This window comes from Hippocampus guttulatus, chromosome 3 (genome assembly GCF_054856545.1).
Source record: "Hippocampus guttulatus isolate MCC_2025c chromosome 3, RoL_Hgut_1.0, whole genome shotgun sequence".
NCBI lineage: Eukaryota > Metazoa > Chordata > Actinopteri > Syngnathiformes > Syngnathidae > Hippocampus > Hippocampus guttulatus.
In genome coordinates this window covers 5662875-5690142 of record NC_141263.1, presented here as the reverse complement: position 1 = coordinate 5690142, position 27268 = coordinate 5662875, and the positions used below count along the sequence as shown (strand labels likewise).

At 42.5% G+C, this 27268-nt stretch overlaps 1 protein-coding gene across 1 annotated transcript; it reads right to left on the bottom strand.

Annotated features, from left to right (window-relative positions):
* Window positions 1-492: 492 nt before the first annotated feature.
* Window positions 493-22731, bottom strand: wdhd1 (WD repeat and HMG-box DNA binding protein 1). Its single transcript, XM_086107721.1, has 26 exons — window positions 22646-22731; window positions 22301-22387; window positions 21535-21646; window positions 21274-21425; window positions 19412-19523; window positions 18857-18907; window positions 18676-18771; window positions 18510-18602; window positions 17176-17282; window positions 16855-16996; window positions 16121-16337; window positions 15089-15279; window positions 14262-14446; window positions 13732-13973; window positions 13294-13431; window positions 12530-12686; window positions 11778-11892; window positions 11278-11409; window positions 10978-11195; window positions 10672-10811; window positions 10528-10584; window positions 10081-10112; window positions 9740-9904; window positions 5393-5535; window positions 5064-5199; window positions 493-972 (listed from the first exon to the last, which is right to left on the bottom strand). The coding sequence occupies exons 2-26, from the start codon at window positions 22375-22377 to the stop codon at window positions 784-786; spliced, it is 3399 nt and encodes a 1132-aa protein (XP_085963847.1). The 5' UTR covers window positions 22378-22387; window positions 22646-22731; the 3' UTR covers window positions 493-783.
* Window positions 22732-27268: the final 4537 nt, after the last annotated feature.

The following is a 27268-nucleotide window of genomic DNA, read 5'->3' as shown; positions in this document are numbered from 1 at the left end:
CTCCGCATATCACAAATGTGTACCATTTCACTTCAATACTGTATTTAAGTGACCTTGCTTTGTGTTTGGGTGGTGGTGGGAGTGGTTAGCATGTCTGCCTCACAGTGCAGAGATGCAGGGTTTGATTCTGAATCACGTATTCAGTTTTTAATTTACATTCTACACAACATCCCAACTTCATTGGAATTGGTGTTCGTGACGAAATGTCATTTTAATGCTCGAGTGGTTTTGACACATAACTGGATCCAAGTGACTCAAGACATAGTTCATATTAAAATTAAAATGTGGCTAAAATTTCCTATAAGCACACAAAGGTTAGAAACCATCAAGGCTTTTATTAGAAGTACTTTTAAATATTTGGGAATCACAAATGTTTTCAACTGTGCTCATCAAAAATATATTACTGTATGACTTGACATTCTGCCGACAGCTCTAAAATGACTGTGTGAAGTATTTATGCAGATGAGCGATGCCAAAGAAGAGAGCAAGGAGTTCACCATTACATAATCTTTTAATAGTGACACACCCGACATATAGCAGACAGTACATTCTGTAATGAAGTTGAAGGTATTTTTAGATAGGACAAAGAATACAGCAACAGAATGGAAAATTTCCAAAAACAATGGCACTGAAGGACACAGTAAAAAAGGAATCATAAGTGCGATCTAATGAATGTTTACTCGAGCCTGAAGAGAAAGAGGACATCAACACTGAATTTGTTGAACACAACCAACACTAAATATAAAAAAGTTTCACATCAAAATAAGACCCGCCTATCAAACTTCAGTTCTTGTGAAAGGCAAATGCTGAAAGCTTTGACGACGGATCCATCGCTTTCTTCTTCTTGGCATCGTTTTTGTTAGCTTCGAGCTGGCCGATTTCATTTTCTATACCGCCGCCTGCTTCAGTTCGTTTTCTTTTCTTCAGGTCCTTCACATCGCCAGTCAGGCCTTTAGCTCGCTCAGTCCATGTCTGAATGAAAGAGGGCATATGTGTGTTATAATTACAAGAGCACGCCAAAAGGGGAAGTGTTCATCTGTTTGGCTGCAGGCTCAATGTCAATGAGTGAACCCACGTAGCAACAGTTCGGCAGGGCGGTTGGAAATTGCATCCTGTCATGTATAATCACAATTGACAGGTTACGTCTCTTTAGACCCGCTGGCTCTCGTCGTCGTCTTGCTCACACCGCTCCTCCTTTCTTTTTGAGCAGAGACAAAAGGAAGCGCTTTCCTGACGGTAATACAGCCCAGGATGAATCACAGGCCTGATGACAGGACCAACACACCACGCACACTTCACTTGCAGATGTCGCCATGATATTCACAGCAGACAGTACGTGAAGCGACCATGCCTCACTTTTGAATTTCAAAAGATATTCACCATTCAAAAAGATATTTTTAACTGTGAGTGAGCACTTACTACATTTCACATGAATGTTTCCAACACTTTACAAGTGGCCGTTTCGGGTGTTTGCATGCTGTCTATAGCTGAAGCAAAAAAAAAAAAAACCCTTTTGTTTTTTCCTGATAAAAATTGAAAGTAAATCACCATGTTGTGAGATAAGATTTACTGAAATAATTTAGAAATCCAGCAATGGAAGAGAATATAATTGAACATTTGCTTGTTTCATCTATTTAGTAAAAGCCGCTACAATATGACTTAAACTACCCCGACAGGTAGGAAAAGTAACTCCCCATAAAATGTCAGAACTTGATAACACGGAGTATAATACAATGCAATACAAAAAAAACCCAAAACCTTCGGCTATGTAACAGATGGGAAGGAAAAACTAAAATAAACTGTCAAATTGATGGAAATCTGGATCATCAGTGAATGAATTTTGCCCAATATGCTTTATAATGACTGATTAAAGAGTTAAATGCATCTAGGCTTGGAGGCATGCTTCCTGTTTGACAAAACCAGATGACGGAATCACACAACACCATCAGCAAGGGGACCGAAAAAACAGAAAAGTCAATGTTAACTAACAATAGTTGCCCATGCCTGGGTATTAAAAAAAAAACAAAAACAAAAAAAAACAGTCACTTGGCTGATTTTGCTACATGGTAGGTTTTCCTCTTGCAAAAATATTAAAGCATGTAATCTTGGACCTTGTAAAGTGAAGAAAAAAAGTTGTTACATTTTAAACGGCACAGGGAAGAGAGTTCTAAACAAATTGGAATGAATCTTTAAAAAATGGCCAAGTAAAAAATCAGGTTTCAAAGCGGTGAAACATCAAGGTGGTGTTCAGATTGCAGGCATATCTGATTCCATCACATTCCTCCTCAAATCCAATTTTTAGGGCTGACGATCCATACCGTTTTCAACAAATGGGATCTGGCACCGTTCAAACTGGGCCTCATCAGCCTCATTCAAGATGTTATCTTGATATTATTCAATGATAAAGCAACAGGGGAGTTTTTGTCTTTTGATTTTAGTAAATAAAATTAATTTTAAAAAGAAACAATGTTGCATAACAAATTAAACTAAGATATGTTGTATTTGCTAAATGGGATTATTTTTTATCACTTTTCGATCTTTAAATGAATAAAAAAGATTTTTCGCCCAATACCAGATTAGTTGAAAACCACGTGATCGGACCCGATCGGGACATCCCTAGCTATTTCTATTGCAGGCTTTTTACTGCTTTCAAAATTGCGCGGTGGCCGCCTCCAGCGAATCTTGCGCGGCCCCCAGCCAGACTGCGTCAAGCTCCAGCTGTGATGACTGATCGATTGATGTCCCTCTACGGCAGCGACTTGTTTTAACTGCAATTGCAGCGTTGCGCCACTATGAAGGTGCTATATCAACAGTTGTGCACAGGAAAGACATGAAGCAACTACCGAAGAAGAAAAAGATCGAATCACATAAAGGATTTTAAAAATATAATAAAATAAAGCAGGTAAATCTTTAACCTACGGTGGCGCGTGACCTGCGTCAGCGGACGTTGTTAGCGTTCAGCAGTCTGCAATTGCAGCTTGTGATCGGAGCTGTTGCGCTATATCTTTTATCGTTATCATTATTCTCATCCCGAATTTGTTTCGTGTACAATTCACCGAGGGCACAGGCAAAGAATAGGAATCTAGAGGGCCGAAGGAAGCACTTTAAAATGGTACGTGTGAGCTACGATAGCTAACAGGCTGCAAAAGTCGCATGCCTTCATGTCAGGCTGTTGCTCATCATGGCGTGCGTGTGTATATGCGTGCGCGGTAACGGGTCGATCGCGGGAGGTTGGTTGATGAAAAAGTCGATCTTCGGTCCAAAATGTTTGAGGACCCCTGGGCTCGATGAATTCACCTGGCTCAGTCATACTGAGGGAGGCATGCACTGTTATTTATGCCAAAAGCGCTGCGCCCCAACACAGCAGGCAATTCCTGCCTCCCTTGTGGGACAGCCAACTGCAGGCTAGACACATTAAAAAGACATGAGGTGACGGCCATTCACAAAGCAGAAGAAGTGTATTACAGATGGTAGTACCGAAAAACATTCAACTAATAAGTTACTAAAACTAAAATAAGATAGTTAAAATAGATCGTTTAAGATTTTTTTTTGGTTTGTTTTTAATGGAGGAAACGGCAGCGTGTTATTGCAGCACTGGTGGGCATTGCGCTTGAAGGCTGCTTCAAAATCCATGACTGTCTCAAACAAAAGTGGCCCCCCAACACAAGCTATGAGTCCATCATTCTCCTATGCAAGTTTTAAAAAAATGGATGCTTGAACATTATAAGAGTCATATTCTTATTGGAACTCTTAACTTTGTCAGTTTCCTGTAAAAGAAGGTGAGTCCATGAAATTTACAAAATACATGCACGTCATGGTACATGGTCAGGATGGGACCACCTCTGCCTTAATTTGAGCCAGGAAAAATCCTGGATTATATTCTATTATTATTAAAGACTCGCAGGGGGGGTGGGGGGGGGGGGCTTTCCGTCATGGCCGGTGGCTGAAACCTAAGAAATGTTTTAAGAGGATGAAACAATCATAAATCAAATGGAGAATAAATTACCAAATGAAACACACTTGTGATGTTGTATGAGAAAAGGGCAACATGTTAGTGGCCCAACAATGAGTGGAAATAGAAAATGCAAACGTGCTTTTCAACGAAAATGAAAAAGAAAAAAGTGAACGGCAACTGTGTCAACACAAAACAGAGTAGTAGTCTAAATCTGCCTAAAAACAAAAAATCAGCCAATCACCTCACTGGCTCCCAGTGTAATCATGAGATCAATGATTTGTGCCCTCACTGCACACGCAACAGGTTTCCCGGGCAACAAGCATGCCTCCCCCATCACTTCACGTCCACATCCTCCCTCTTTTGTATGGAGCATCAGCCAGCTGCCGGCTAAGAAGCTTGATGAATGGAAGGTCACGACCAGGTTACTGCCCTCAACACTCAGAATGGCATCTCTCAATACTGGCAAAATATGGTGGTAACACTTCTGCCTTCATTTAAAAAAATGATTAATAATGCCCTAATATAAAATTGGCATGTGCATTTCAAAAGTATTTACAATGTTTTTCACACAGATTATTATTACATGGTGTCAATACAATCTGTAAACATTTTTTTTTTTTTGTAAAGCTACTTTTAGGCACTTGTTCATCATCATCATCCATCCATCATCAACCATTTTCTGAACCGCTTACGCCAACATGGGTTGCAGCCATGCTGGACCCCATCCAAGCTGCCATAAGCACAAAATATTCACAATCACAGGAGGAACACATGAAGAAAGTGAGGTCATACTGTACTTTTTTTTTTTTTTTAAAGAATGGGATGAGTTCTTTGCATGCAGTCGTTCTTCAGTGAAAAACACATAACTATATAGCCTTAATAAACCACCTAACAAAGCAGTTTTTGAACTCGTGCCCTAAAAATATCAACTGTGCGCAAATCAATAGGACGCTGCTTGGAAGGTGGAGAATGGGGCTGATTCAGCAACATTTGATGGGTGAAGGGACCCCCGATTTTGCCATTCTTGAGATTCACCGAAAGATTCCATGCTGATCAAATGGGTTTAATTTCACCCACTAAATGGGATATTTAGTGTAGTAGTTCATACCAGTCGCTCGTCCGCTGAAAGATTCCTGAAGAGTCCCATTGCCTCCTTGATGATGTCCGTCTCCTCCAGGTCAGGGTGGTCTGCTGTGATGTTCTTCCTGTTCTCTTGCAACCACAACTGGAAGCCTGTTTTTGGTCTGATGGTCAGCAAAAGCCGCAAGTGAGAACAAGATCTTCTCCCCCAAACACTGAATAATTACTGTAAATACACACTACAAGATGCCGATTGTCATCACTAAGTTCAACTGGCAACATCCTCTTCTGCATGTCCCGTGCGATTTCTTCCGCGAAAACATACTGCATGTTGGCTTGGAAACGCATATCTTTTACCTCATAGTTTCAGCATTGTCAGCTGGTGAGGGAGCAGTTGGGGCATCGGCTTGCTTCTGTTGGTCATCTCTGGCCTCCAAGATCTCCTGAGTCTTCTTCACGACTGCCTTTGCACCTGTTATCTCCAAGAGAGTGGACTGAGCCTGGATGGAAAAGTCACAAGGAAGATACCGTTGTGACAGTGCTCAATTATTTCTATTGTTCTGTATTAGGTAACGGTTATATCATGATGCAAAGCATGCTAGCTCAGGCTGTGAAAATGTGTGTTGATAAACCTCACTCCTAAAAATCCTTAAAAGTGGGTGCCGCCGGCTGTATTAGCGGCCTGGGCTTTTCGTGAATGCAATTCTCAACCGGTGAGACAGTGGCGGCACATGTTCGAAGCTTAGGTGTGGCTGGACAGCGCGGGATCATTGAATTGAAGAATGGTATCACGGTTTGAAACGTTATAAAGGTGAAAATGTATACTGTATGTGTGTGTGTATATGTATATATGAGAGAGAGAGAGAGAGAGAGAGAGAGAGAGAGAGAGAGAGAGAGAGAGAGAGAGAGAGAGAGAGAGAGAGAGAGAGAGAGAGAGAGAGAGAGAGAGAGAGAGAGAGAGAGAGAGAGAGAGAGAGAGAGAGAGAGAGAGAGAGAGAGAGAGAGAGAGAGAGAGAGAGAGAGAGGCTGGATAGCTCAGTTGGAAAGGCATCGGTTTGGCGTACGGGAGACGGTGGTTCGAATCCCGCTTGGGGCAAAAAAATGAGCACATAACACCATCCAGTGTGGGTCCTTGGGCAAGATCCTTCACGCTAATGCCGACCTCATACAATGATGAGAGACAATAAAACGAATGACATGCCGGCTCAGACGTCGCCCGGCCAAACATGGTCTGCGTCAGGTGCTGGGGAACCAGAGCACCTTGATGAAAAATGGGCTACTGGAACAAAGCGGAGATGGGCGAGATGCGATAACATGGCTCTGTTAGAATGCTACTACTCAAGCAACCCTAGTCAGAGGGGTTACATGCAGAGAATGTGGGCTAAATGGTTACTTCGAAACCCACAGTCACGGTTGACCACGAAACAACTAGTCGCTCAGTGTTCCAACATCCACAAACGGCAACTGCTGTCACAACTTGAGATTAATGAGGTACAACGCAGGTTCCATGGTGAAGGGCCCCAGGCTGCCAGATCAGAGGAGGAGGTCATACCAGAGATTGGGAGGCAAGCCCCAATGAATGCAATGATGAGATTGGGAGGCCAGCCCCAATGAATGAAATGCTGAGCGAGGCAGCAACTGACCTGAAAGCTAAGATCATGGCGAGAATGAAAGCTGGGCAACCTAGAAACCGATTACAACGGCTATGTGAAGTACCACCTGAAAGTCTCATGGAAAGTGTGAATGCAGCACTGAGGGCGATCCCTACCATAACAATCACAGAAACCAATGAGCTGATATACGCTTCAGCATCAGTGATCCAAGAGATGCTTGGCTATAAGAAGCCATGAGATATGTTATCCACCATGGAAAAGACGGTTGGAGGCTCGGAAAGATGTGAGTCAATTGACGGAGGCCCAGAGAGGTGTGATGAAAAGGCCGATACCCGAGAGGTGCATCCTGATGACCATAACTGAAGCACTCGAAACTGCCAAACAAAGGCTCCAAGCCTTGTCCAGCCGCCTAAAGCGGTACACGAAAGAGAATGAGGCCAGACGAATAAACAGGCTGTTCGCAACACAACCTGCGAAAGTGTACGCTCAGTGGCAGGGTCCTAACAACAGAGCTGACCCACCAAGACTGGAAACTGAAAGGTACTGGAAAGGCATATGCGAGAAGGAGGTTGCACATAACAGCAGTGCACAATGGCTGGTGACCCTGAGAGAGGAGCACAGCAACCTCCCTGAACACAACCCAGTTACCATAACAGTGGCAGACATACAGGAAAGAGTCTCAGATATGAAGACCTGGACAGCACCAGGCCCGGACATGGTCCACACCTAGTGGCTAAAAAAACTCACAGCACTCTATGAGCGCCTCGCAGCACAAATGAACCAGCTGCTGAGGGATGGGACTCACCCAGGATGGCTAACCGAAGGGCGAACGATCCTGATCATGAAGGATCCCTCAAAGGGTGCAGTCCCATCCAACTATCGGCCAATAACCTGTCTCTCCACAAGAATGGAAGCTCATGTCAGGCATCATTGCGGCTAAGATAAGTGGACACATGGATCAATACATGAGCGAAGCACAGAAGGGCATTGGTAGAGATACCAGAGGAGCCAAACATCAGCTCCTGGTTGACAGAACAGTCGCACAAGACTGCAGGTCCCGACGTACCAACCTGTGCACAGCCTGGATTGATTACAAGAAAGCCTATGACTCGATGCCACATACATGGATCACTGAATGCTTATAAGGTGAACAGGACCCTAAGAGCCTTCGTTGCGAACTCGATGAGGATGTGGAAAACCACACTTGAAGCCAATGGCAAGCCACTTACACAAGTGTCCATCAAATGTGGCATATACCAAGGTGATGCACTCTCCCCACTGCTGTTCTGCATAGGGCTGAACCCCCTAAGCCAAGTAATCACCAAGACAGGCTATGGATACCGCCTCAGGAATGGAGCTACAATCAGTCACCTCCTCTACATGGATGACATAAAGCTGTATGCTAAGAGCGAAAGGGACATAGACTCCCTGATCCACACAACCAGGATCTACAGCAGCGACATCGGGATGTCATTCGGGCTTGAGAAATGTAGTCGGATGCTGACTAAGAGAGGAAAGGTAGTCCGCACTGAAGGGGTCTCACTCCCTGAAGGAACAATACAAAAACATTGAGGACAGCTACAAGTACCTCGGTATATCACAAGCCAATGGCAACCTCGAACTGGCAACAAGGAAAGCGGCTACGGCCAAATACCTCCAGCGAGTGAGGCAAGTCCTTAGAAGCCAGCTCAATGGCAAGAATAAGACCCGGGCAATAAACAGCTATGCCCTGCCAGTGATCAGATACCCTGCAGGAATAATAAGGTGGATAAAAGGAAGAGATTCAGACCACGGACGTTAAGACCCGAAAGCTCCTAACCATGCATGGAGGGTTCCATCCCAAATCCAGCACCCTGAGACTGTACGCAAGCCGAAAGGAAGGAGGCCGGGGACTAGTGAGTGTGAGAGCCACTGTCCAGAATGAAACACCCAAGCTCCGTGAATACATCAAGGAGAAGGCTCCAACGGATGACGTACTCAGAGAATGTCTCAGACAATGGGGAACAGAGGATGAGGCGCTGGAAGAGGATCATGGGAGGACAAGCCCCTACATGGGATGTACCACCGGACCATAACTGAAGTGGCTGATCTCAAGAAGTCCTATCAGTGGCTCGAGAGGGCTGGCCTGAAGGACAGCACAGAGGCACTCATCCTGGCTGCTCAGGAGCAGGCCCTGAGCACCAGAGCCATTTAGGCCCAGATATACCACACCAGACAAGACCCAAGGTGTAGGTTGTGCAAAGAGGCACCTGAGACGATCCAACACATAACTGCAGGGTGTAAGATGCTGGCAGGGAAAGCCTACATGGAACGCCATAACCAGGTGGCTGGCATAGTCTACCGAAAGATCTGTGCGGAGTATGGACTGGAAACCCCAAGGTCAAAATGGGAAACACCTCCGAAGGTGGTGGAGAATGACCGAGCGAAGATCCCGTGGGACTTCCAGATCCAGACTGACAAGATGATAATGGCGAACCAACCAGATATCGTGATCATAGATAAAGGGCAGAGGAAAGCCGTTGTAGTGGATGTAGCGGTCCCAAGTGATGGAAACATCAGAAAGAAGGAACATGAGAAACTCGAGAAATACCAAGGGCTCAGAGAGGAGCTGGAGAGAGCCTGGAAGGTAAAGGTGACAGTCGTGCCTGTGGTGGTCGGAGCACTCGGGGCAGTGACCCCCAAACTAGATGAGTGGTTGCAACAGATCCCGGGAACAACATCGGACATCTCAGTCCAGAAATGTGCAGTGCTGGGAACAGCAAGGATACTGCGCAGAACCCTCAAGCTTCCTGGCCTCTGGTAGAGGACCCGAGCTGAATGAGGGACGGACACCACCCGAGGGGTGAGACGAGGATTTTTATTTTTTTTTATATATACAGTATATTTTTTATATCAGGCCAAAATATATCTGGATATGACCTTTGGTCCATTTCGCCCAGCCCTATATCATACAGCATGGGTATTTTGCAGAGTCAAACATAGATATGTACTGTATGTGTGCTGTGTGATTTCTACAGAACCTGTGCCACCAGTTTTGCATCATTTTAGTTTCCTCTTCTATAAGGAGGCGAGAAATTTGGCATAACCCCACCTTTCCCTTTGCTCGAGGGGGGAGTGGTTTGAGGACCGGGCTTCTGTTTGACTTCCCTGCAGATGCACTTAGTGGAGCCAACTTCCTGCTGGGTGTCATGTGGTCCAGGATGTTTGTCACCCGAGGATGACAAGAGACAGGAGAGGACTTCCCCGAACCAAGAACCTGCATGTATCCCATCCAAAACTTTAGTTGCAGTCTTTAGGTTCATTAAAATACATACCCATTTGTCCATCCATCCATTTTCAGATCGGCTTGTCCTTACAAGGGTCGAGGACGTGCTGGAGCCTATCCCAGCTGCCTTCGGGCGGAGAAAAAAAAAACAAATTGACAGAACTCACCTTGAAAGGGTTTGGGCATCCAACTTTGCTTGCTGCAAAAAAATAAAATAATTAAATTTAGAAACGGATGGCAAATTATTCAATATGAAATTACAGTCAATTCTGAATACCATTATCTTGGTAGTATTTATCATCGTTTCAGACACATTGTTGTTGTCTCAAATTATAGCAGAATTCTGATCACGGTGTATTTTGTGATTTACATCAAGAGATTGGATTCTGTATGTACAATGCAGGCTCCTCACTGGCCCTGTGCCACATTTGCTACTTAAGGGAAGAGAATAGAGAGGTAGCTCTGAGACGGCCTCAAGTGCAAAATGAGGTGTGAAGTGATGGCATCGAAAGTATTATTGGAAGACAAAGAAACGCACTGGCGAAGACTTTCTTGTATTAAACAATGACCTAATGCGTGATAAGGCAGTCGATTGAGGGGAATACCTTACTCACAGAGTGGGGCTGCTTGCTCGAAAGATGATCCTGGAACTTTGGCAAACGGGTTTAGACCTTCAGGATGAGACACAAGCCATGAGTATGGAAATAATTGGCAGCCCTAAAGAGAACATGTGTAATATGAGTTCAGGGCAGACTGACGCTTTGGGGCTTCGACTCCATCTTCAGATTCTATTTCCCGTTCGCCCTCTTCCTCCTCAAGCTCTTGGCTGCGTTCATCCTCCAGTGTCTGTCTGGGGTGATGCTTTTCTCTGACGTCGGTCTGGTCATAACTGCCCCTACTGTATATGATTGTGAATTAAGTCAGTCACGTTTTACACAGATGTCTACGTAGATAAGATATCCTTTATTTGTCCCACACTGGGGAAATAAGACTGTAGGATAGTGATTGTAGCAGTCTAAAGTCATCTCTCACAAGACAGATCTCATTGGTTGTTTTGGCATTACCCAGATGAAGTCTGCCTGATGTCAGAGTATTCCGTCACATCCTCTTGTTCTTCCTCCTGAATCTGGTTGGCTTTTTCCAGGGCAATCTCACTGAGCCGTTGCGCGAGTGCCATGCGTCTGGACTTCGAGGCATATCGAATGGCCAGCGTCACCACGTTTTGAGTCATTAGTTCCGCTAACTCAACGCAGCGGAACTCTCTCTCCAGCTTGCATGACAACTAGAGGAATCAAAATTAAAAGAATCGGCCAGTGAGACAACCAGAGCACAAAATAAGTCACATTCGAAGTTTTTATACAGACCGCAAACATCTTCATCAGCAGCTCCTGCTGCTCTTTCTGTGACTGACTCTGCCCAACCTCATCGACTTCATAGCCGCTGGAGGACAGGAAGCTGTAGTGGTTGTGGAAGAGCACTGAACGCCAGAACTGTTCCTAGAGGATTACCAATTAAATAAGGTAAATGGGCACATCAAATCCAAATGCTATCATGTATTTGCGCTTCCTGTGAATCAGAATTGCTGATCAGATAAGGAAACTGAGTTTTTGTCCATTTCCAATATGCATCATCAATATCAAACAGACAGACACAGAGAAGGAAATGAAAGACTTGATTGAAGGCACCTGGAATGAATGAAAAGCAAGATGATATGTCTGACAAGATACAGTTTCACATTCCACACTTTTGCAAGGGTCGTTTATCAGGACATCTCGTTTGAAATTTACAGAAGTTGCGATTTCTGTCAAAGAGATGTAGATTAAAGGGAGAAAATGTGAGCGAGAGATCATGTTGGTATGTTTACCTCCATCTGTCCTTTTTCGGTGGTGGTCTGACATAGAGGCAACTTGAAAGGCAGGATGGCCACAGCGGGTCTCGGCAGCGTGGGGGGGTATCTTGAGCCTTTACATGGTATGCACCTTAAAAACACATCACATTTGGATTTATTGCATTGTACTCATATTGTTTGTAGACATGGGTTCTTTTTTTTTATTATTATTATTTTTTTACTCCCAGTGTGCCCTCTATTGTAGTAAATGCAGAAGTGAATATACATTTGCAAATCAGCAAAAAAAAAATCGGATCAGACGCTGAATTCATTACTGTTAGGTCTTATTCAAACAGGAAGCGAGGATGTTATCCTGACAAGTCTTGCAAATCATTGTCAAAGTTGCTTTGAAGCAATAATACAATTCAGATGATTTCCATTGTGTGATTCATCATGACAATAATTGAACCAACTTTTTCCCAACTTTTTGCTTAAAGACACCGTTTGCTTCCTTTGGTGTGGGTTTGTTGGTGTGCAACTTTCTGCCTAAATCTTTTTCTTTCGTATTGTACACAGGGTTGCACGCTAAGAAAATGGAATGCTGAATCTCAAATGTCACCAGATCAAGTGTTATGCATTCATAGGATCACATTAAGTTACATTTACCATGGCTTGAGTAAAAGACCATTGATCGCTGCCATTTAATCTTTCCAACCAAGAAGAGATTTTTCAACAATGCATACCCATATTTGTATCCAGGGAGATGATTTAGCCAGTGATTGACTCACCTGAGTTGCTGAGGGTTCTCGTGCACCCCAACTACCCAGTAGTGGTCTGATTTGCTTTTGCACGTGTCTCTTGTGTTGCAAACTGGAGTCCAAGTGAAGCCCAGGGAGCGGTTCAGCATTCGTACCACGCCCTCAGAATCCACGTAACACGGTGTACCTGAAAATCACACCCAGAGGCACATCTTTAAAATCCTGAAATGGAAAAGATAAAGACATAATTTTGCTCATTTGTTATCTCTATCCACACCATGATGGGATTTGTCACTGTTTTCACTATGGACACTTTGCTATGGATGTGAATACCCATCCATCTATCCATTCTCTACCGCTTATCCGGGGCTGCGTCGTGGAGGCAACAGCTTTAGCAGGGAAGCCCAGACTTCCCAGGGGATCCCAAGGCGTTTCGAAGCCAGCTGTGAGACATCGTCTCTCCAGCGCATCCTGCGTCATCCTCGGGGCCTCCTGCCGGTGGGACATGCCCGGAACACCTCACCAGGGAGGTGTCCAGTAGGCATCCTAATGAGATGCCTCTCCGCTAATTTTCATCCCAATCGCTTCACTCCTCGGCTATGAACTGCTCCAATGAGAGTTGGAGATGAGGCCAAGAGCACCACATCACCCTGACTGTTTAATAGGTACCTTTTTGTTTACTTTTTTTTTTAACTTCCCTTCACGCCAACATTTCTATTATCTGTTTATTTGTTCAATAAACAAACAAACAAACCTTTAAAAACTTAAAATAATCAAGAAAATGTCATAATTACCCTCAGCGGTAAATCCGAGCCAGCAGAGGTAGGATTTCTGAGAGATGGGTAGAGGTTCACCATTGATGATTTGCCTCCGTTTTCGGCCAAATTGCAGGAGCTGCACGCCCAAGGCCTGCTCCCCATCGAAACCTGTCCCTGATGATTTAAATGGAGACACAGATTCAAATATGTTTCACCAACGTATGCAGGAATTTCTACAAATGCAGGAGTATGTGGATGACTTGTTGATCAGATTATACAACAGATTTTGACCACAATGACATACACAAATGTCTTAAATCACATCTTATCGTTGCAGTGTGGCTAGTGCAATAGTTTTAACTGAAATTCATTGAGGGGGGGAAAAAAACAACAACAAAAATAAAAACATGCCGTAACCATAAAGACACATTTAGTGTATTTTATATATGCGTGTGTGTGTGCGTCTGCGTGTACCTCTATGGTATACGATGAGCAACTGCTCTCCATGTCCCGCCATACAAACGACAGCTCCTGGTAGACTGAAGATTTCCCTCTGAACTCCCCCAATGGTGAAAAGCCTGACGATGAGTGTGCTGGTGGCCACTGCCGCCCAGCCTTGACCAAGACACAATGCCCTTGCGTCCTCACCCTGAGGCAAGTCAACCATCCACTCTTTGTTGGTGTCCCATGATGAGAAGTGAAGGCAGTGTATTTTACTAAGAGAGCAAAGAAACTGCAGTGTAAATTGCTATTAAAGCATGTGGACATTTACTAACACACCTATATAACCAATGAGGCTTAGAAACAGAGTAGGTGTCTGGCGACAGGGAAGTATGGCCTTTACTGCTTGAACAGCTACCTCCTATTTAAAATTGTAAAAATGGTCAAATAGTCCTTGGATTCTGACAAAACTATGCTAGATGAGCTCTGTCAAATCTCGCTTACCCCAGGCTCCACTTGTCAGTTTAAAAAAATCATCTGACACTGGACACCAGTGAGCATACCTTGCAAGCTCATTTGTGCTGGGGCAGGCCAGCAGTACGGCCTCCTGGGAAACGTCAGTCATTGTGTGGCCCAGCGAGTTAGTAAGGTGCATGGCGTGGTGTACAGCTGTGTCGTGAAACTCCACGTCGATGGCATTGTCCTGTTCGTCATTGTAGCCTCGCACTGTCCCGACAGAGTTCCACATCTGAGAGAGAGAGATACAGTGAAACTCCTCTACAACAAAACCTACATGGGCGAAAATACCCCCCCCCCCCCCGTGTGAAAAAAATCTTCATGCATTAACACCATTCCCACTTTCCTACCCCCAATACAACGAAAAAAAACCCCTGTTGCATTATACAAAATCTTTTTCTCTGCTCTTGCCTCGCAACGAGATTCACTACAACAAAGTCTAATCCAACAGCGACCTCCACAAAAAGTGGTCAAAATGAAAGACGGAAGAAGCAAAATAAAATACATTATCCAAAAATTGATGTAAGTGAAAAAGTGAATGCTGATCGTAAATTTTGTTAATTCTTTCCCTTTTTTCTTTCTACACTGACTATATGAAGTGTCAAATAAGTGTATGCTCATACTTATGCACTATTGGAATAAAAATAGAGTACACATACGTGTGTGTGTGTGTGTGTGTTTGCATCTGAGATCAAATTTGCTACAGTGAAAAACCCCCTGTTGTGAAAAAATGCTTGCTGCAAACATGATTTTGTTGTAGAGGAGTTTCACTGTAGCATTGAAAAACATATTTATGGTAAGCTACAACTGAAACTTTTTTAAAAAGAAAATCTGAGTCTTGATGAATAGTTCAAAACGCACCATCGTTACCTACCATGAAGCGGTGAGTGAGATGGATTGGGGTGGAGCCTGGTTGAAAAGCTTTCTGGGGTGGCGTTGGTTGTGGCCCTTTATAGACAGGCCGCAAGGTGGTAGGCAGAGGACCGACAGTCATCACGGCACTGTCAGCATCATCATCATTGTCGTCTCCAAATTTAGATCGACCAAACTTTAATGAGCCTGAATCTGTGAAGTGACATAATTAGAGACTACAACAGATATACAGTAATCCCTCGTTTATCGCGGTTAATGGGGACCAAAACCACCCGCGATAAATATATATATCTTTTTTTTTTTTCCCGCAAACGGTCCGCGAGAAGCTGCAAAACAACAGCGAGTCACATAGAGCAACATATACAGTACTGTACTCCATGTACAGTATATCCGCGGACCGGCGGTTGGGGACCCCTGGTCTAAGATGTTCATGTTATATTTTATTACTAAATGTGTTTTTGCATTACCATAGCAATGCTGTAAGTACTTGGGGGCGGGGGGGATGTCCCCCGTCTACGATAGAGTTCTGCTCCTATGGCGGCGACGTAACCCGAATTTGTTTACAAGTCAGAAGACGCTGTCGTCTACCTTTGCGAACACGGTCCTGAGGTCATAATTACACTAAATAGTTTTCTTTGTCTTCTAGTATAGGAATATAAAACAGTCAGATGAAAAAACAAGGTGCGTGGCGGCCACCTCCAGCTAATTTTGTGACGCCCCCAGCCAGACCGACTGATAAGGTATGTTGATCAGAAAAAAAAAAGACGTCATGGGTACAACAAAGTTCTGAAAGACAAGGACGACAGCTGCGCTGTCAATAAACGAAAAGTGCAAACCTTTTGCCAGAGAGGAGCCATGGGCTAAAATGATGCGATCTGATTTCAACGTTGACGTTGCGGGTGCTTGGCGACCAACCTTTTAGCATGGTTGACTTTTGTGGACTACTAAACCACTCGCCGCGTACGGTTCGGACTTCCAAGCCGCCGATATCTTCTAAAACAGGAGGTGTCATGCTTATGCACCAAATACTCACCAAGTGAATTTTCATCATCCAGTATGGCTCCTCTGTTCTTCACCCGCCCTGTTGCAGGTATGACGAAATCATCATCCTCCTCCTCATCTGCATGGACTCCACTGGCTGCTTTCTTAGCAGGGGAGTTGGCATCACTGCATCCTTCATCCATGACCTGGTCATCATCCTCATCGTCAAATAGATCTTCATAGCCTCTCTCACCTTTTCCTGCAGGCACCTGATGGAAGTCCAGAACAGGTTAATTCTCGCACAAAGAAAAATATAATGAAATTAAAAATGAATAACAAGTTGCTTTAAAGCTGTGTGTTGTAGTCAGAGTAAACCTCAGATATTACTGGGCGACATGACTCGTGAAAAAAATGGGAGTAATTGAAACCTCTCCTAAAAGAATTTAGGAGGTTCATGTAGTGCTTTGCTGCCATGTTGTGGCATCTATAAGCAATTTTAAATAATTTGGGTGTTGCAGATTTTCCTATTCCTCTCCGGTGCCTATCTACCACAAAGAGCTGGGGAACACAGACTTAATTTTAATTCAAATTCACATTGCCTTATGCATGGGAGACCTTGTGGTAAATATCGGAAATTATTGCAGCTCAAAAGTTTCTAGAGCCTCTTGAAGCAGAAGTGTGATAATTACAGGTAGGTGCAGAACATTGACATGGAATTTAAACACAGCACTCAGCGTTATTTTTGGTGAGACAAGAATCAAATGCTTAGACACAACAGAGCGTTACCTTGGGTGTGTTGGTTGCAGGCACGGATGCACCGAAGCCCTCCAGCAGGCCCAGGCAGCCCTCAGTGTCCGTGTAAGCAATTTGACTGCCGGATGGGTGCCAGGCTAAACCGCACACTGTGAAGCCCTTCTCATGCTTCTGCCTGTGGAGCAGACAAGGCAACTTGAACAAAAGAACTCCAACGGTCATCTTTTATTATTACTAAATGGTTTCAAATAGGAAAGATCTACTGGGTTAAAAAGAATATCCATTATTAAGATGCTGATTTATTCAATTTCAGTTTTTGTCCAAAATTGACTGGATCAAACATGTATTACATACCTCTCTACACACAGTTTGCTTTCAATGTCCCACACTATTATGAATCCCCCCACGCTGGCAGCTGCCAGGAAGTTTCCACATGGAGACCATGCTGCCACATTGATGGGCTGAAAGCAAATACAGTCAACATTGTGAGGAATACCTATTTTATTTAACATGAACAGGTAATCAAACATCAAGATCAACATCATTTTTATATGTTGTTGTTTTTTTTTTTGTAATTTCATATCCAATGATCACTTGAGTAGCCCGCGGGACTGTTCTAAAAATAATATATTCTTTAAAAAAAAAGCTATACTTACCAGTTTGTTGTTACTCTTTTTAAATTACACTTGCGTTGCGATAAATTGTGTTTACAGAAATAAATACGGTTCCGTGCACAGGGATTCATCTCAGACTGACAGAAGTGAGGCGGGAGGAGGTAGAAATATTTTGGGGAATTGAGATAGATGACGCTCCTTGATCTTAATCTGAACCTATTCCATGGCGACATCTGCTAAAGATGACATCTCGTCACTGCCCTGCGTAACAAATAAACTGTCTGCGTGTCTGAATTATTACTCTTACCAGCAATGTTTATTATATGCTTTCGGTTTCAAGTGGGATTAAATTAAAGTCAAATATAAAATTAAAGCTGTGACAATAAACATCATGCAAGGACAAACGTGAAGTTTTCCCAAGCACTCTCTCCCGCCTGAGCAGACTGCATATTTGGCTTTTGATGATGTGTAGGTCAAATGAGTGCAAACCAAGGGCCAATACCGCAGACACATCGAATACAAATACACATGGAAAAGAGGACTGGGTCGGATTATTTAAAAATAAATACCGGTAATTGAGTTGCACTGTTCACATTGCACGGAGGGAAAAAAAGAGACATTTCATTTATGGGTAAAAAATTAAAAATGAATACATTAAAAATTGGAATTGATCAGAAGTGTGAACATAGCCTTACATTGTTGTACAGAACATGGAGGATGAATTTCGCTCCATCAATGTAGTCAAAGCGTTACCATATGGTCCTAAATCTGGAATATCTTTCGACAGATCAGCGCCAACACTTACAAATATTGGTTGATGAAGTTGGTTGTCACCTCCTCTATAATTAAACGTTTCAATATAATTTACAACAAAAATATTTAGGTTAAGTATATTTTTTGTATCATACATAATCCTGTTCAATATTCTACAAATTGCTCTATTACTTTTATTATCGATATAAAGATGTGCAATTGGTACACCATCGCAAATTACAACTACATTAATAAAAATATTGTTAAAGACAGCTCTGTACTGACTCTATAAAACAAATAAAAAAGGTGTGTGAAATTCACCTGATTAAGCAGATCATCAGACAGCGTGGTCACATGATTCCAGGACTCTCTCTTGTACAGATGAACTTTGGTCTCCACAGGAACCGCCAAAAACTAATGACCGACAACGTGCATATGTCATTAGATAATTAACAACAAGGCAAAATAAACAGTTTGCTCTCTTAACCTTTGCTGTGCGAGGTTGCCAGGCTAGGCGACACAACGATTTTGCATTGCTGACATCATTGGTCTTCTGCAGCACAGGCCAGCTGATCACCTGAGCCTGAATTGATGCACAAAATCCAATCAGACAGACCAGGCACAAAATGAAACAACATTATGTGGACAAGTGTTGGGCTTTAATGTACCTGCTCCTCAATATTCCACACAACGACTGAGCCATCACAGCTGGCAGACGCCTGTTGAAAGAAGCGTTTGATAGGAATTGATGATACAGCTCTGCTTAGTACACACAAACTGGAGCCGAAGGCCCAAGCTAACTACCGTAAGCGGTTGTGTAAAAGAGCACATTAAAATGAAATATGAAAGAAATGAAAAAGGCGGCTCAAACATTCAAATCATACCCAATAAACAAGTGTGGCACTTTGGTACAAGTTAGGCACAGGTGACAGACGCCATGGTGTTTGAAGGGTGGCCGCAAATAACATTTTTATTCATTTGTGTATTATATACGTAAAACATTTTTAAATCATAATGTGAAAACGGCATATTTTGTACGTATGTATGTGTTCTAGAACACAATATGTAATAACACGGGCTGCAATTTTTAAGAAGCCATTAGATATTAAATCGGTGATAACAAAACATACGTTTTGTAGTGTAATGTCCGTGATATTCTTAAATTAGCAGTTTATTTTCTTTAAACTCAAATGAAATACACTCAGTAGGCTAAATGTACCCACCAGAAAGTCACCTTTGGGGTCAAAGGTGACACTGAGTACAGGGGCTTCATGGCCCCGCAGGGTTTTCTGTTGGCTGCTGTCTGACACTTCCACCACTTTCACCAAGAAGTCACTGAGGAAAGGAGAGAAATGACAAATGAGGATGTGCAGACTGATAACTTGCTGGAAATCTGGTTTGCACAAACAGTAGGCATGTCAGCAGTTAAAAATTCGAATTTACTTCAGTGTTTAAGAGATGCAAAATGCCTGAAATGACATTTCTTAAAAATCGATACAACATCAAAAATATACCAGTGTGAAAATGCCAGCATCAATAAAGACCCATGCTCTGCACAAATCAATTCTGATAGCAGGCAGACATCTCCAATCACAGCTCATCATAAAACGATCGATGTGCTATTCTGTCCGTGTGCCGGAAATGTGATTTAAGCACATCAATGATTGAGGGTCATTCTGTACCAGAAGAATAATCTTCAACATAAAAACGTTGTTTCCCGGTGAGTCATAAGACGCTCAAAACTGAATTCAACTAATGTGACATGCAAGATTTCCTTTCGAGCCGCCAAACTTGAAGCCGAAGCATAGCAGACGTGCATGGTTTGACAAAGTAAAAGCGACATTTGCTCATCTTTCAGCTCTGGTTCTTCTGAATATCTCGAGGGGAAAAGCTGAGATGGGAATATGGACAAGCAGCTGGATACTCTCACATTTTATTCAACGCACACCAATGTGCTGTATATAAAAGCAACAAGCTCTATGGAAAGATTTTGTGTCGCTGCTGAGCAAGTGCAGTGACAGCAAAACTAAATGAATCCAAGTCGACTACAAAATTTTCCTTCAACGTTTATTCCTCAACACAGTTGCAGAAGCTTGGTAGCACATGCACAATTGACATTAATGAGACTCTTAACTTGCGGAATCAGCCAATCAAAAGTCAGTCAACCATAATATTATATTTCACATTAGATTAACAACCTTCTATTCATTTTCTGGACCACATAAGCCAGTCTGCGTCACGCCGTGACTCTGATCATCAAGTCAATCGCAAGGCAGGAACTACAGGCCTTGCTCACACGACAGGTAAATACAATGCATTACTAAAATGAGTAACTCAACTGGAATGGTGATAAGATTGTGAATAATAAACTTGACTATGATTTGAACATGAAAAATGGAGACACAACTTCACACCATGTAAGTTCTTATGCTGATGAGTTATGGTCCTAAAGTCGGCCACCACATGAGACAGATATAGCGATAGAAAAGGCTGATAAAAATAGCAGTGCTTTGAGCTGATGTCTTCATGACGTTAGTTGTTGTGCGAATGACGCAGACGCCGCTCTGATACTCAATTTGAATGACCAGAGCACCTGAACTCAAGATGCAGCTGCAAAATCTGATTTGAATCACATTTCTCTCCACCTCCCCATGTGGTATGATTGGATCATACTTTGGGGAACAAAAATAAAGGAGTTCGTTTTATTTTGCTCTTCATACATAAAATAATTCTGGAAGAATTCTACATCTGATGATAATTGGATTTGGAACAGGTAGTGTTAACAAGGCTGTAGAGACAGACAACGATTCATTCCTATCAGGAATTTAGTCGATTTCAACGGTGAGATAAAGTGTATTGGCTATTTAGAAGCCTAAGCAAGCACAACGAGAGACTGCAAACTACAACAACAAAAACCTGAACGCAATATGTTTCTGGTATTTAATGTATTGTGGAGCTGAGTAGATGAAGATTATGTGCATTGATGACATAAGATTTAAAAACTGTCACCTTGAAATAGTCAAAGTGCTCTGAAAATGAGTTTAAAAAATCAGGTTACATCATTTAGGTCAATTTGTTTTCATACCTGGAGCCAGCAGCAACTTTGGATCCACTGGTGTTGAATGTGACGTGTGTGGCGTTGGTCGTGAACCGAGTAAGGATGCCATCCGGCTCACCATCAGGAAACGTGTGAATCTGAACTGCGTTACTGGAGCTTGCCGTCACTAGCTTGCCATTCTGAATACAGAGCATGTGGCAGGTGACCGCATAAATTGTTTTATGAAAATGAACCACAATTCATGTTTTTTAAAAAAATTCTGAAAGCTAATTTGTAAAAATGATCAACCTTGAGTGCCAAAGAATAAGCTTTTTCGCCGACTGTGATGAACCTTGGATCGTCATCGTCCAGATTCTCCCATATCCGAACATCTCCATCGTGCCCACAGGTCACTATGAATCTGAGGAGAAGTTTTTTTAGCAGCAGAGGACTGCAGTTAAATGGTCAAAATTGAAGATGCTCTGAATAACCATGCAAAAAAATTCTTCACTAAGCTTTTTAATTTTTGGTTGCTTTGTGAAACAGGGCAACAAAATAAACATAACTGTTATGTTCATTGGTTCAATGGTCTGTTGTTAAATTTTCCGCCATTGAGACAAAAACTGAAAGTGGAAAGACTTAAATTGTACTTTTTCTTGCGTGAAATGTGCTGTTTTTACTCCCATCATTTACAGCATGGAAGTGCAGTTGTTAAAACGGGCTTCACAATAAAGCAACGTTAAGAAATACCTGTGCTGCATAAAAATTGGGACCTGTAGTCAATTGTGAAAAAATATTTAAGGACAAACAAATGTGTGGAGGAGATTTCGTTTCAATCGCCCAGTGACAATGACCGGCGTGCACGTCCGAAAGAAATTTCGTGTCGCGTAAATTGCAATGTCCTAGTACTGTTTGGACCAAACGTTAAAATGCATTGGGAAGCAGTGGTCCAGTGCCGCAATTTAAAAATAATAAAAATAAATACATCTTGATAGTGCTGATAACAGTATCATGTACTATTAGTTACACATAATAAACAAGAATAGCATATAAATACGTAATCAAGTTGACATACTTTCCAGTGTCATCGAAGCAGACTTCGGTGTGTCCCTCTGAATGCCCGTAGCGCATCGGCTTCCTTTCGCAAGGCATTTTCGACCAGCTAACAAAAGAGAAGAGGAGCAATACAATCAAAAGATGGTTGACTTTTTTTCTATTCTACAACACGTTACTGTCCATGAACATTTGGTAAGCGTCACTGCTGCTGCTTCTGAGGTAAGCTAGCAGAGGAACACGACAAACACAAAAACAAGCGCGCACATTCATCACACGTAAAACCGTATTTAGGATCATCACTTGGTGATAGAACTGAGCCTACAAATGCTTTGTGATCAATTAACAACGTATAATTTCAACTCACAACCGGAAAACGATTCAGTGTTGTTAATCTTCCTCCACCGAATCTCCCGCGTTTCGTTGAAAATAACAAACCGACGTCGCCTGTCCCGCCAACTACGTGATGGCGTCACATCAGAAACGCCCACTTCGTTAAAGCGACGTGGAGCCACAACGTACCAAAATCACAAAACACGCTCCAATATTGGGAATGATAATTCATGGTATGTTTTAAATCCTCGAAAGTCTATTCTTCTTGGTCTTTTACCTCACCGTCATGCCCAGAAGTCAAAAGCATTATGTCATAGTTACAAGAATATTATTTACAGTACTTTATTGACAAAGTGGAATCATTCAAAATATTCTATCACTTTCTTCCACGTGATGGTTATGAATAACAGACAGAATAGTGTGATTTTTGAAAGCAAGCTCACTATCTAACAGACAGTCATTTAGCAACTGAGATATACAGTACATACTGTATATATACGGGGGGAACATGCAAACTGCACACAGGAAGGCCGGAGCTGGAATTGAACCCTGTACCTCTGCACTGTGAAGTCAACGTGCTCATCACTCGACTACCAGCCCCGCCCCCTCTCTCTCTCTCTCTCTCTCTCTCTCTTTTTTAATTAAAGATGTGGGTGGCCAGGTGGTCGACTGGTTAGCACGTCAACCTCACAAGCTCACAGTGCAGATGTATCGCGTTCAATTCCAGCTCCGGCATTCCTGTGTGGAGTTTGCATATTGTCCGCGGTCCTGCGTGGGTTTTCTCCGGGTACTCCGGTTTCATCCCACATTCCAAAAACATGCATGGCAGGCTGATTGAACACTCAAAATTGTCCCTAGGTATGAGCGGGGATGGTTGTTAGTCTCTGTGTGTCCTGCGATTGGCTTGGCTGGCAACCGGTTCAGGGTGTCCCCCGGCCTTGTGAGGATAAAAGCGGATCAAAAAATGGATGGATGGATATATTAGATGTGTTGATCTGATAAGCCTTTCTGCAGAAACAAGTTGGACAAAACAGTAAATAGTAGTAGAAATACCAACAATCTTTTCCCCTTTTTTTTCTTTTTAATAAAAGAGTGGTGGTGTATGGACCAAGGAAGAATTTACTACATGTGAAGGATCTGGATGAAAGGGCAAATACAAATACAAATACAAAGGGCAAATACTTTCACCATGTGAGTCACTGTTGCATTAGCGGACCTGTCTACCCCAACACAATAATATGTCACAGAATGAATAGACTTAAATCTTCTTCATTTATTCGATTGGGAACAGTCCAACCACACTGGGCTCGACTGATTGAGCTCTTTAAATTGTAGTTACACATGTTGTTTTTTTTACAGCAAACGTTAAATCTAATAATGCCAAAGAGTTTTGCAAAGTGCCATATGCATGCATGTATGTATTCCGGTACAATATTGACTGAGTCCTTCCTGTGTCTGGAAAAGACAACACGCCATGTGTTGACTCTCCACTCACTCACCACTTTGAGCTACACCTCAGGGGACAATTTGATCTGCTCAACAGGAACTCCTCCGTTGGCAGACAGCTGGGTGTCTAAAAAGCGCATCAGTGAAATCTAATAGCATACAGGAACCGACAGAGAACATTTATGCTGTGTGTATGACTGACTGGCGTGAGTGTTTTAGGCAAAACATGGGATGGGTTAACCAGTCGACAACTGATCGAAACAATAAATGATACTACTTTGTTTTACAGGAATGAACTCTTTAAAAATATATGACTACAAAATGGAACGTATGCACGTAAAGTTTACAAGTGGCTTAAAAAAAAATCAGTCGCACTGGCTATAATTTTTTTCCCACCCTGCAGGATTTTGCCCCATTCCAAGGAAACAAAACACTTGACACTGACTAATTATTGAAAATCAGGTTTTAAGGGATTTTGTGAGTTAATCTTTTGTATTCATGTATTTGACTTTTCAATAGCCATTTGGAAGAGAGAGAAGCTGAATGACGTGCATTAGGATTCCACATCATTTTGGTAGGAAATTGTATATTTCATGTCCTTGTTTCTCTATTTGCTCAACTGCAGCCCTGACATTTAGAAGTGTCCTTTGCCGCGAGCAAGGTGGATTGTTTTAGAGCAAAAGCTGAATTTTCCTTGTCATTAACCTGTCTAACTCTGACATGCCCAGCAGTTGTCACATAAACAAAGAAGTATGACTCTTACAGCATTTAAATCTATCCCAACAACGGAAAGCTCAGAAACACTAATACCACTGAAGCATCATGAATTGCATTTATTGTTTTGTTAATTAATATGGTGGATACAGTTTAAAATGAGAGGGAATATCATGTTGATTCCCGTATTTGGACAGGAGGATTTGAAGATTAGATTAATAATGTATACCTAGTCCTCCATGCACCAGTAAGTTAACTACTAATGCTTTGAATTCAACGGGGCCAAATGATTCTAAAATACCCATTTAAAAAGCATGACCAGGGAAAGGCCTTCTGGAACAGCTTCATCAACAATTTGATAATTTATATTGCCATCTTGTGGCTATACAGGACAATGCATTCACCGGCTTCCTCTGAGTGTATTTTAAAAAAATATTATTTCAATCAATGATGATGAATCAATCAAAGCCACTAGAGAGTGATTTGGTTTGGGTTCTGAGGATAATTAAGATGCAAAATCACTTGTTCTGAGTACTACAGTTTAGAAGAGTACCACATTTAGGCTGATAATTAATAGTAATTGACATCAAAATATTGCCTGGAAACTTGTAAGCACTTAAGTTCTCTGACCCTCAACATCCCAATACACCAGTACTGTATTGGCCAGAGAGAAACGTCGAAAGTCGCCCTCAGAAGATATCACTTGCTTGTAGGGATGGGCATAGTAATTAGTTTTGCAATGAATTAAGCATAGACTGGAAGCAGCTGATTACAGGAGGATTGAGTTGTGTCCCTACTGCGGTGATCTGTCCTGTAATGTATGTAACAAATTACAAATAAAAATACAATTATGTAATTACTCTTCTTAAGTGCAAATTTACTTTGTTGTTTATATTTCTTTAAATTTTCACATATTGTCAACGACATTGTCTAAATAATACGGACACCGATACGTTTCTTCGAACCATCTTCGTTAATTCTTACAACAAAATTAAATTTTAAAAAATTGTTTGTTGACATAAGGCCTATTCGGAAATTACTTTTGATACTACAGCAAACGTGAGATACTTTATGCATTTTACTCAACTAATATTCTACAAGGTGACATTAATTAACTTTGACCAAAGTTGTGTTCATCTTCACATAATTAGTACACAAGAGTGGTTAACGCGGTACCAACGTCATAATTATCGTAAAGATTTATTTGTATGAAAAACATTTCTAGGCCTTCAATGCAAAACCATCAAATTGTCGCTGTCCTGGTTTGTCCATTTTTGTCATTAATATTATATATATATATATATTTTATATATATATATATATATTTATTTATTTTTCCGTAAATGCAGTGTCCGCCTTTCGGACAAAGAAAATGACAAAAATGGACATGTGGCTTTTTATCAGGGGCGATTCCTTGAACCTCCAAAATAGTTACTTTTCAGGAGACCCCAAAACAGCATGTTTGTTCAGCCATTTAAAGAGAGCCAGTCGTTAGATTGATCAATAATTTGTCAAAATACCACCCATACGGGTGGACTGACCAATAGTATAGATCTTTTATAAAATATGATATTGACCAATATATACAGTATATATATATATATATATATATATATATATATTATACGGGCGGCCCGGTAGTCCAGTGGTTAGCACGTCGGCTTCACAGTGCAGAGGTACCGGGTTCGATTCCAGCTCCGGCCTCCCTGTGTGGAGTTTGCATGTTCTCCCCGGGCCTGCGTGGGTTTTCTCCGGGTGCTCCGGTTTCCTCCCACATTCCAAAAACATGCATGGCAGGCTGATTGGTCGCTCTAAATTGTCCCTAGGTGTGAGTGTGAGTGTGGGCGTGGATGGTTGTTTGTCTCTGTGTGCCCTGCGATTGGCTGGCAACTGATTCAGGGTGTCCCCCGCCTACTGCCCGGAGATGGCTGGGATAGGCTCCAGCACCCCCCGCGACCCTAGTGAGGATCAAGCGGTTCGGAAAATGGATGGATGGATATATATTATACGCACACACACACACACACACACTTATGTGGTTACAAGGGCCAATGTATCCTTTGATGTGAATTGTGCTTTGGATAACACAGGGCGGCCCGGTAATTGAGTGGTGAGCACGTCGACTTCACGGTGCAGAGGTTCACTTCCATCTCCTGCCTTCCTGTGTGGAGTTTGCGTGTTTTCCCCGGGCCTACGTGGGTTTTCTACGGGTCCTCCAGTTTCCTTCCACATTCCAAAAAAACATGCATGGTAGGCTGATTGAACACTCTAAATTGTCCCTCGGCGTGAGTGTGAACGCGGATGGTTGTTCGTCTCTGTGTGCCCTGCGATTGGCTGGCAACCGGTTCAGGTTGTACCCCGCCTACTGCCCGAAGACGGTCGGAATAGGCTCCAGCACCCCCCGCGACCCTAGTGAGGATAAAGCGGTTCGGAAAATGAATCAGAATCATCTTTATTGGCCAAGTATGTAGAACACACAAGGAATTTGTCTCCGGTA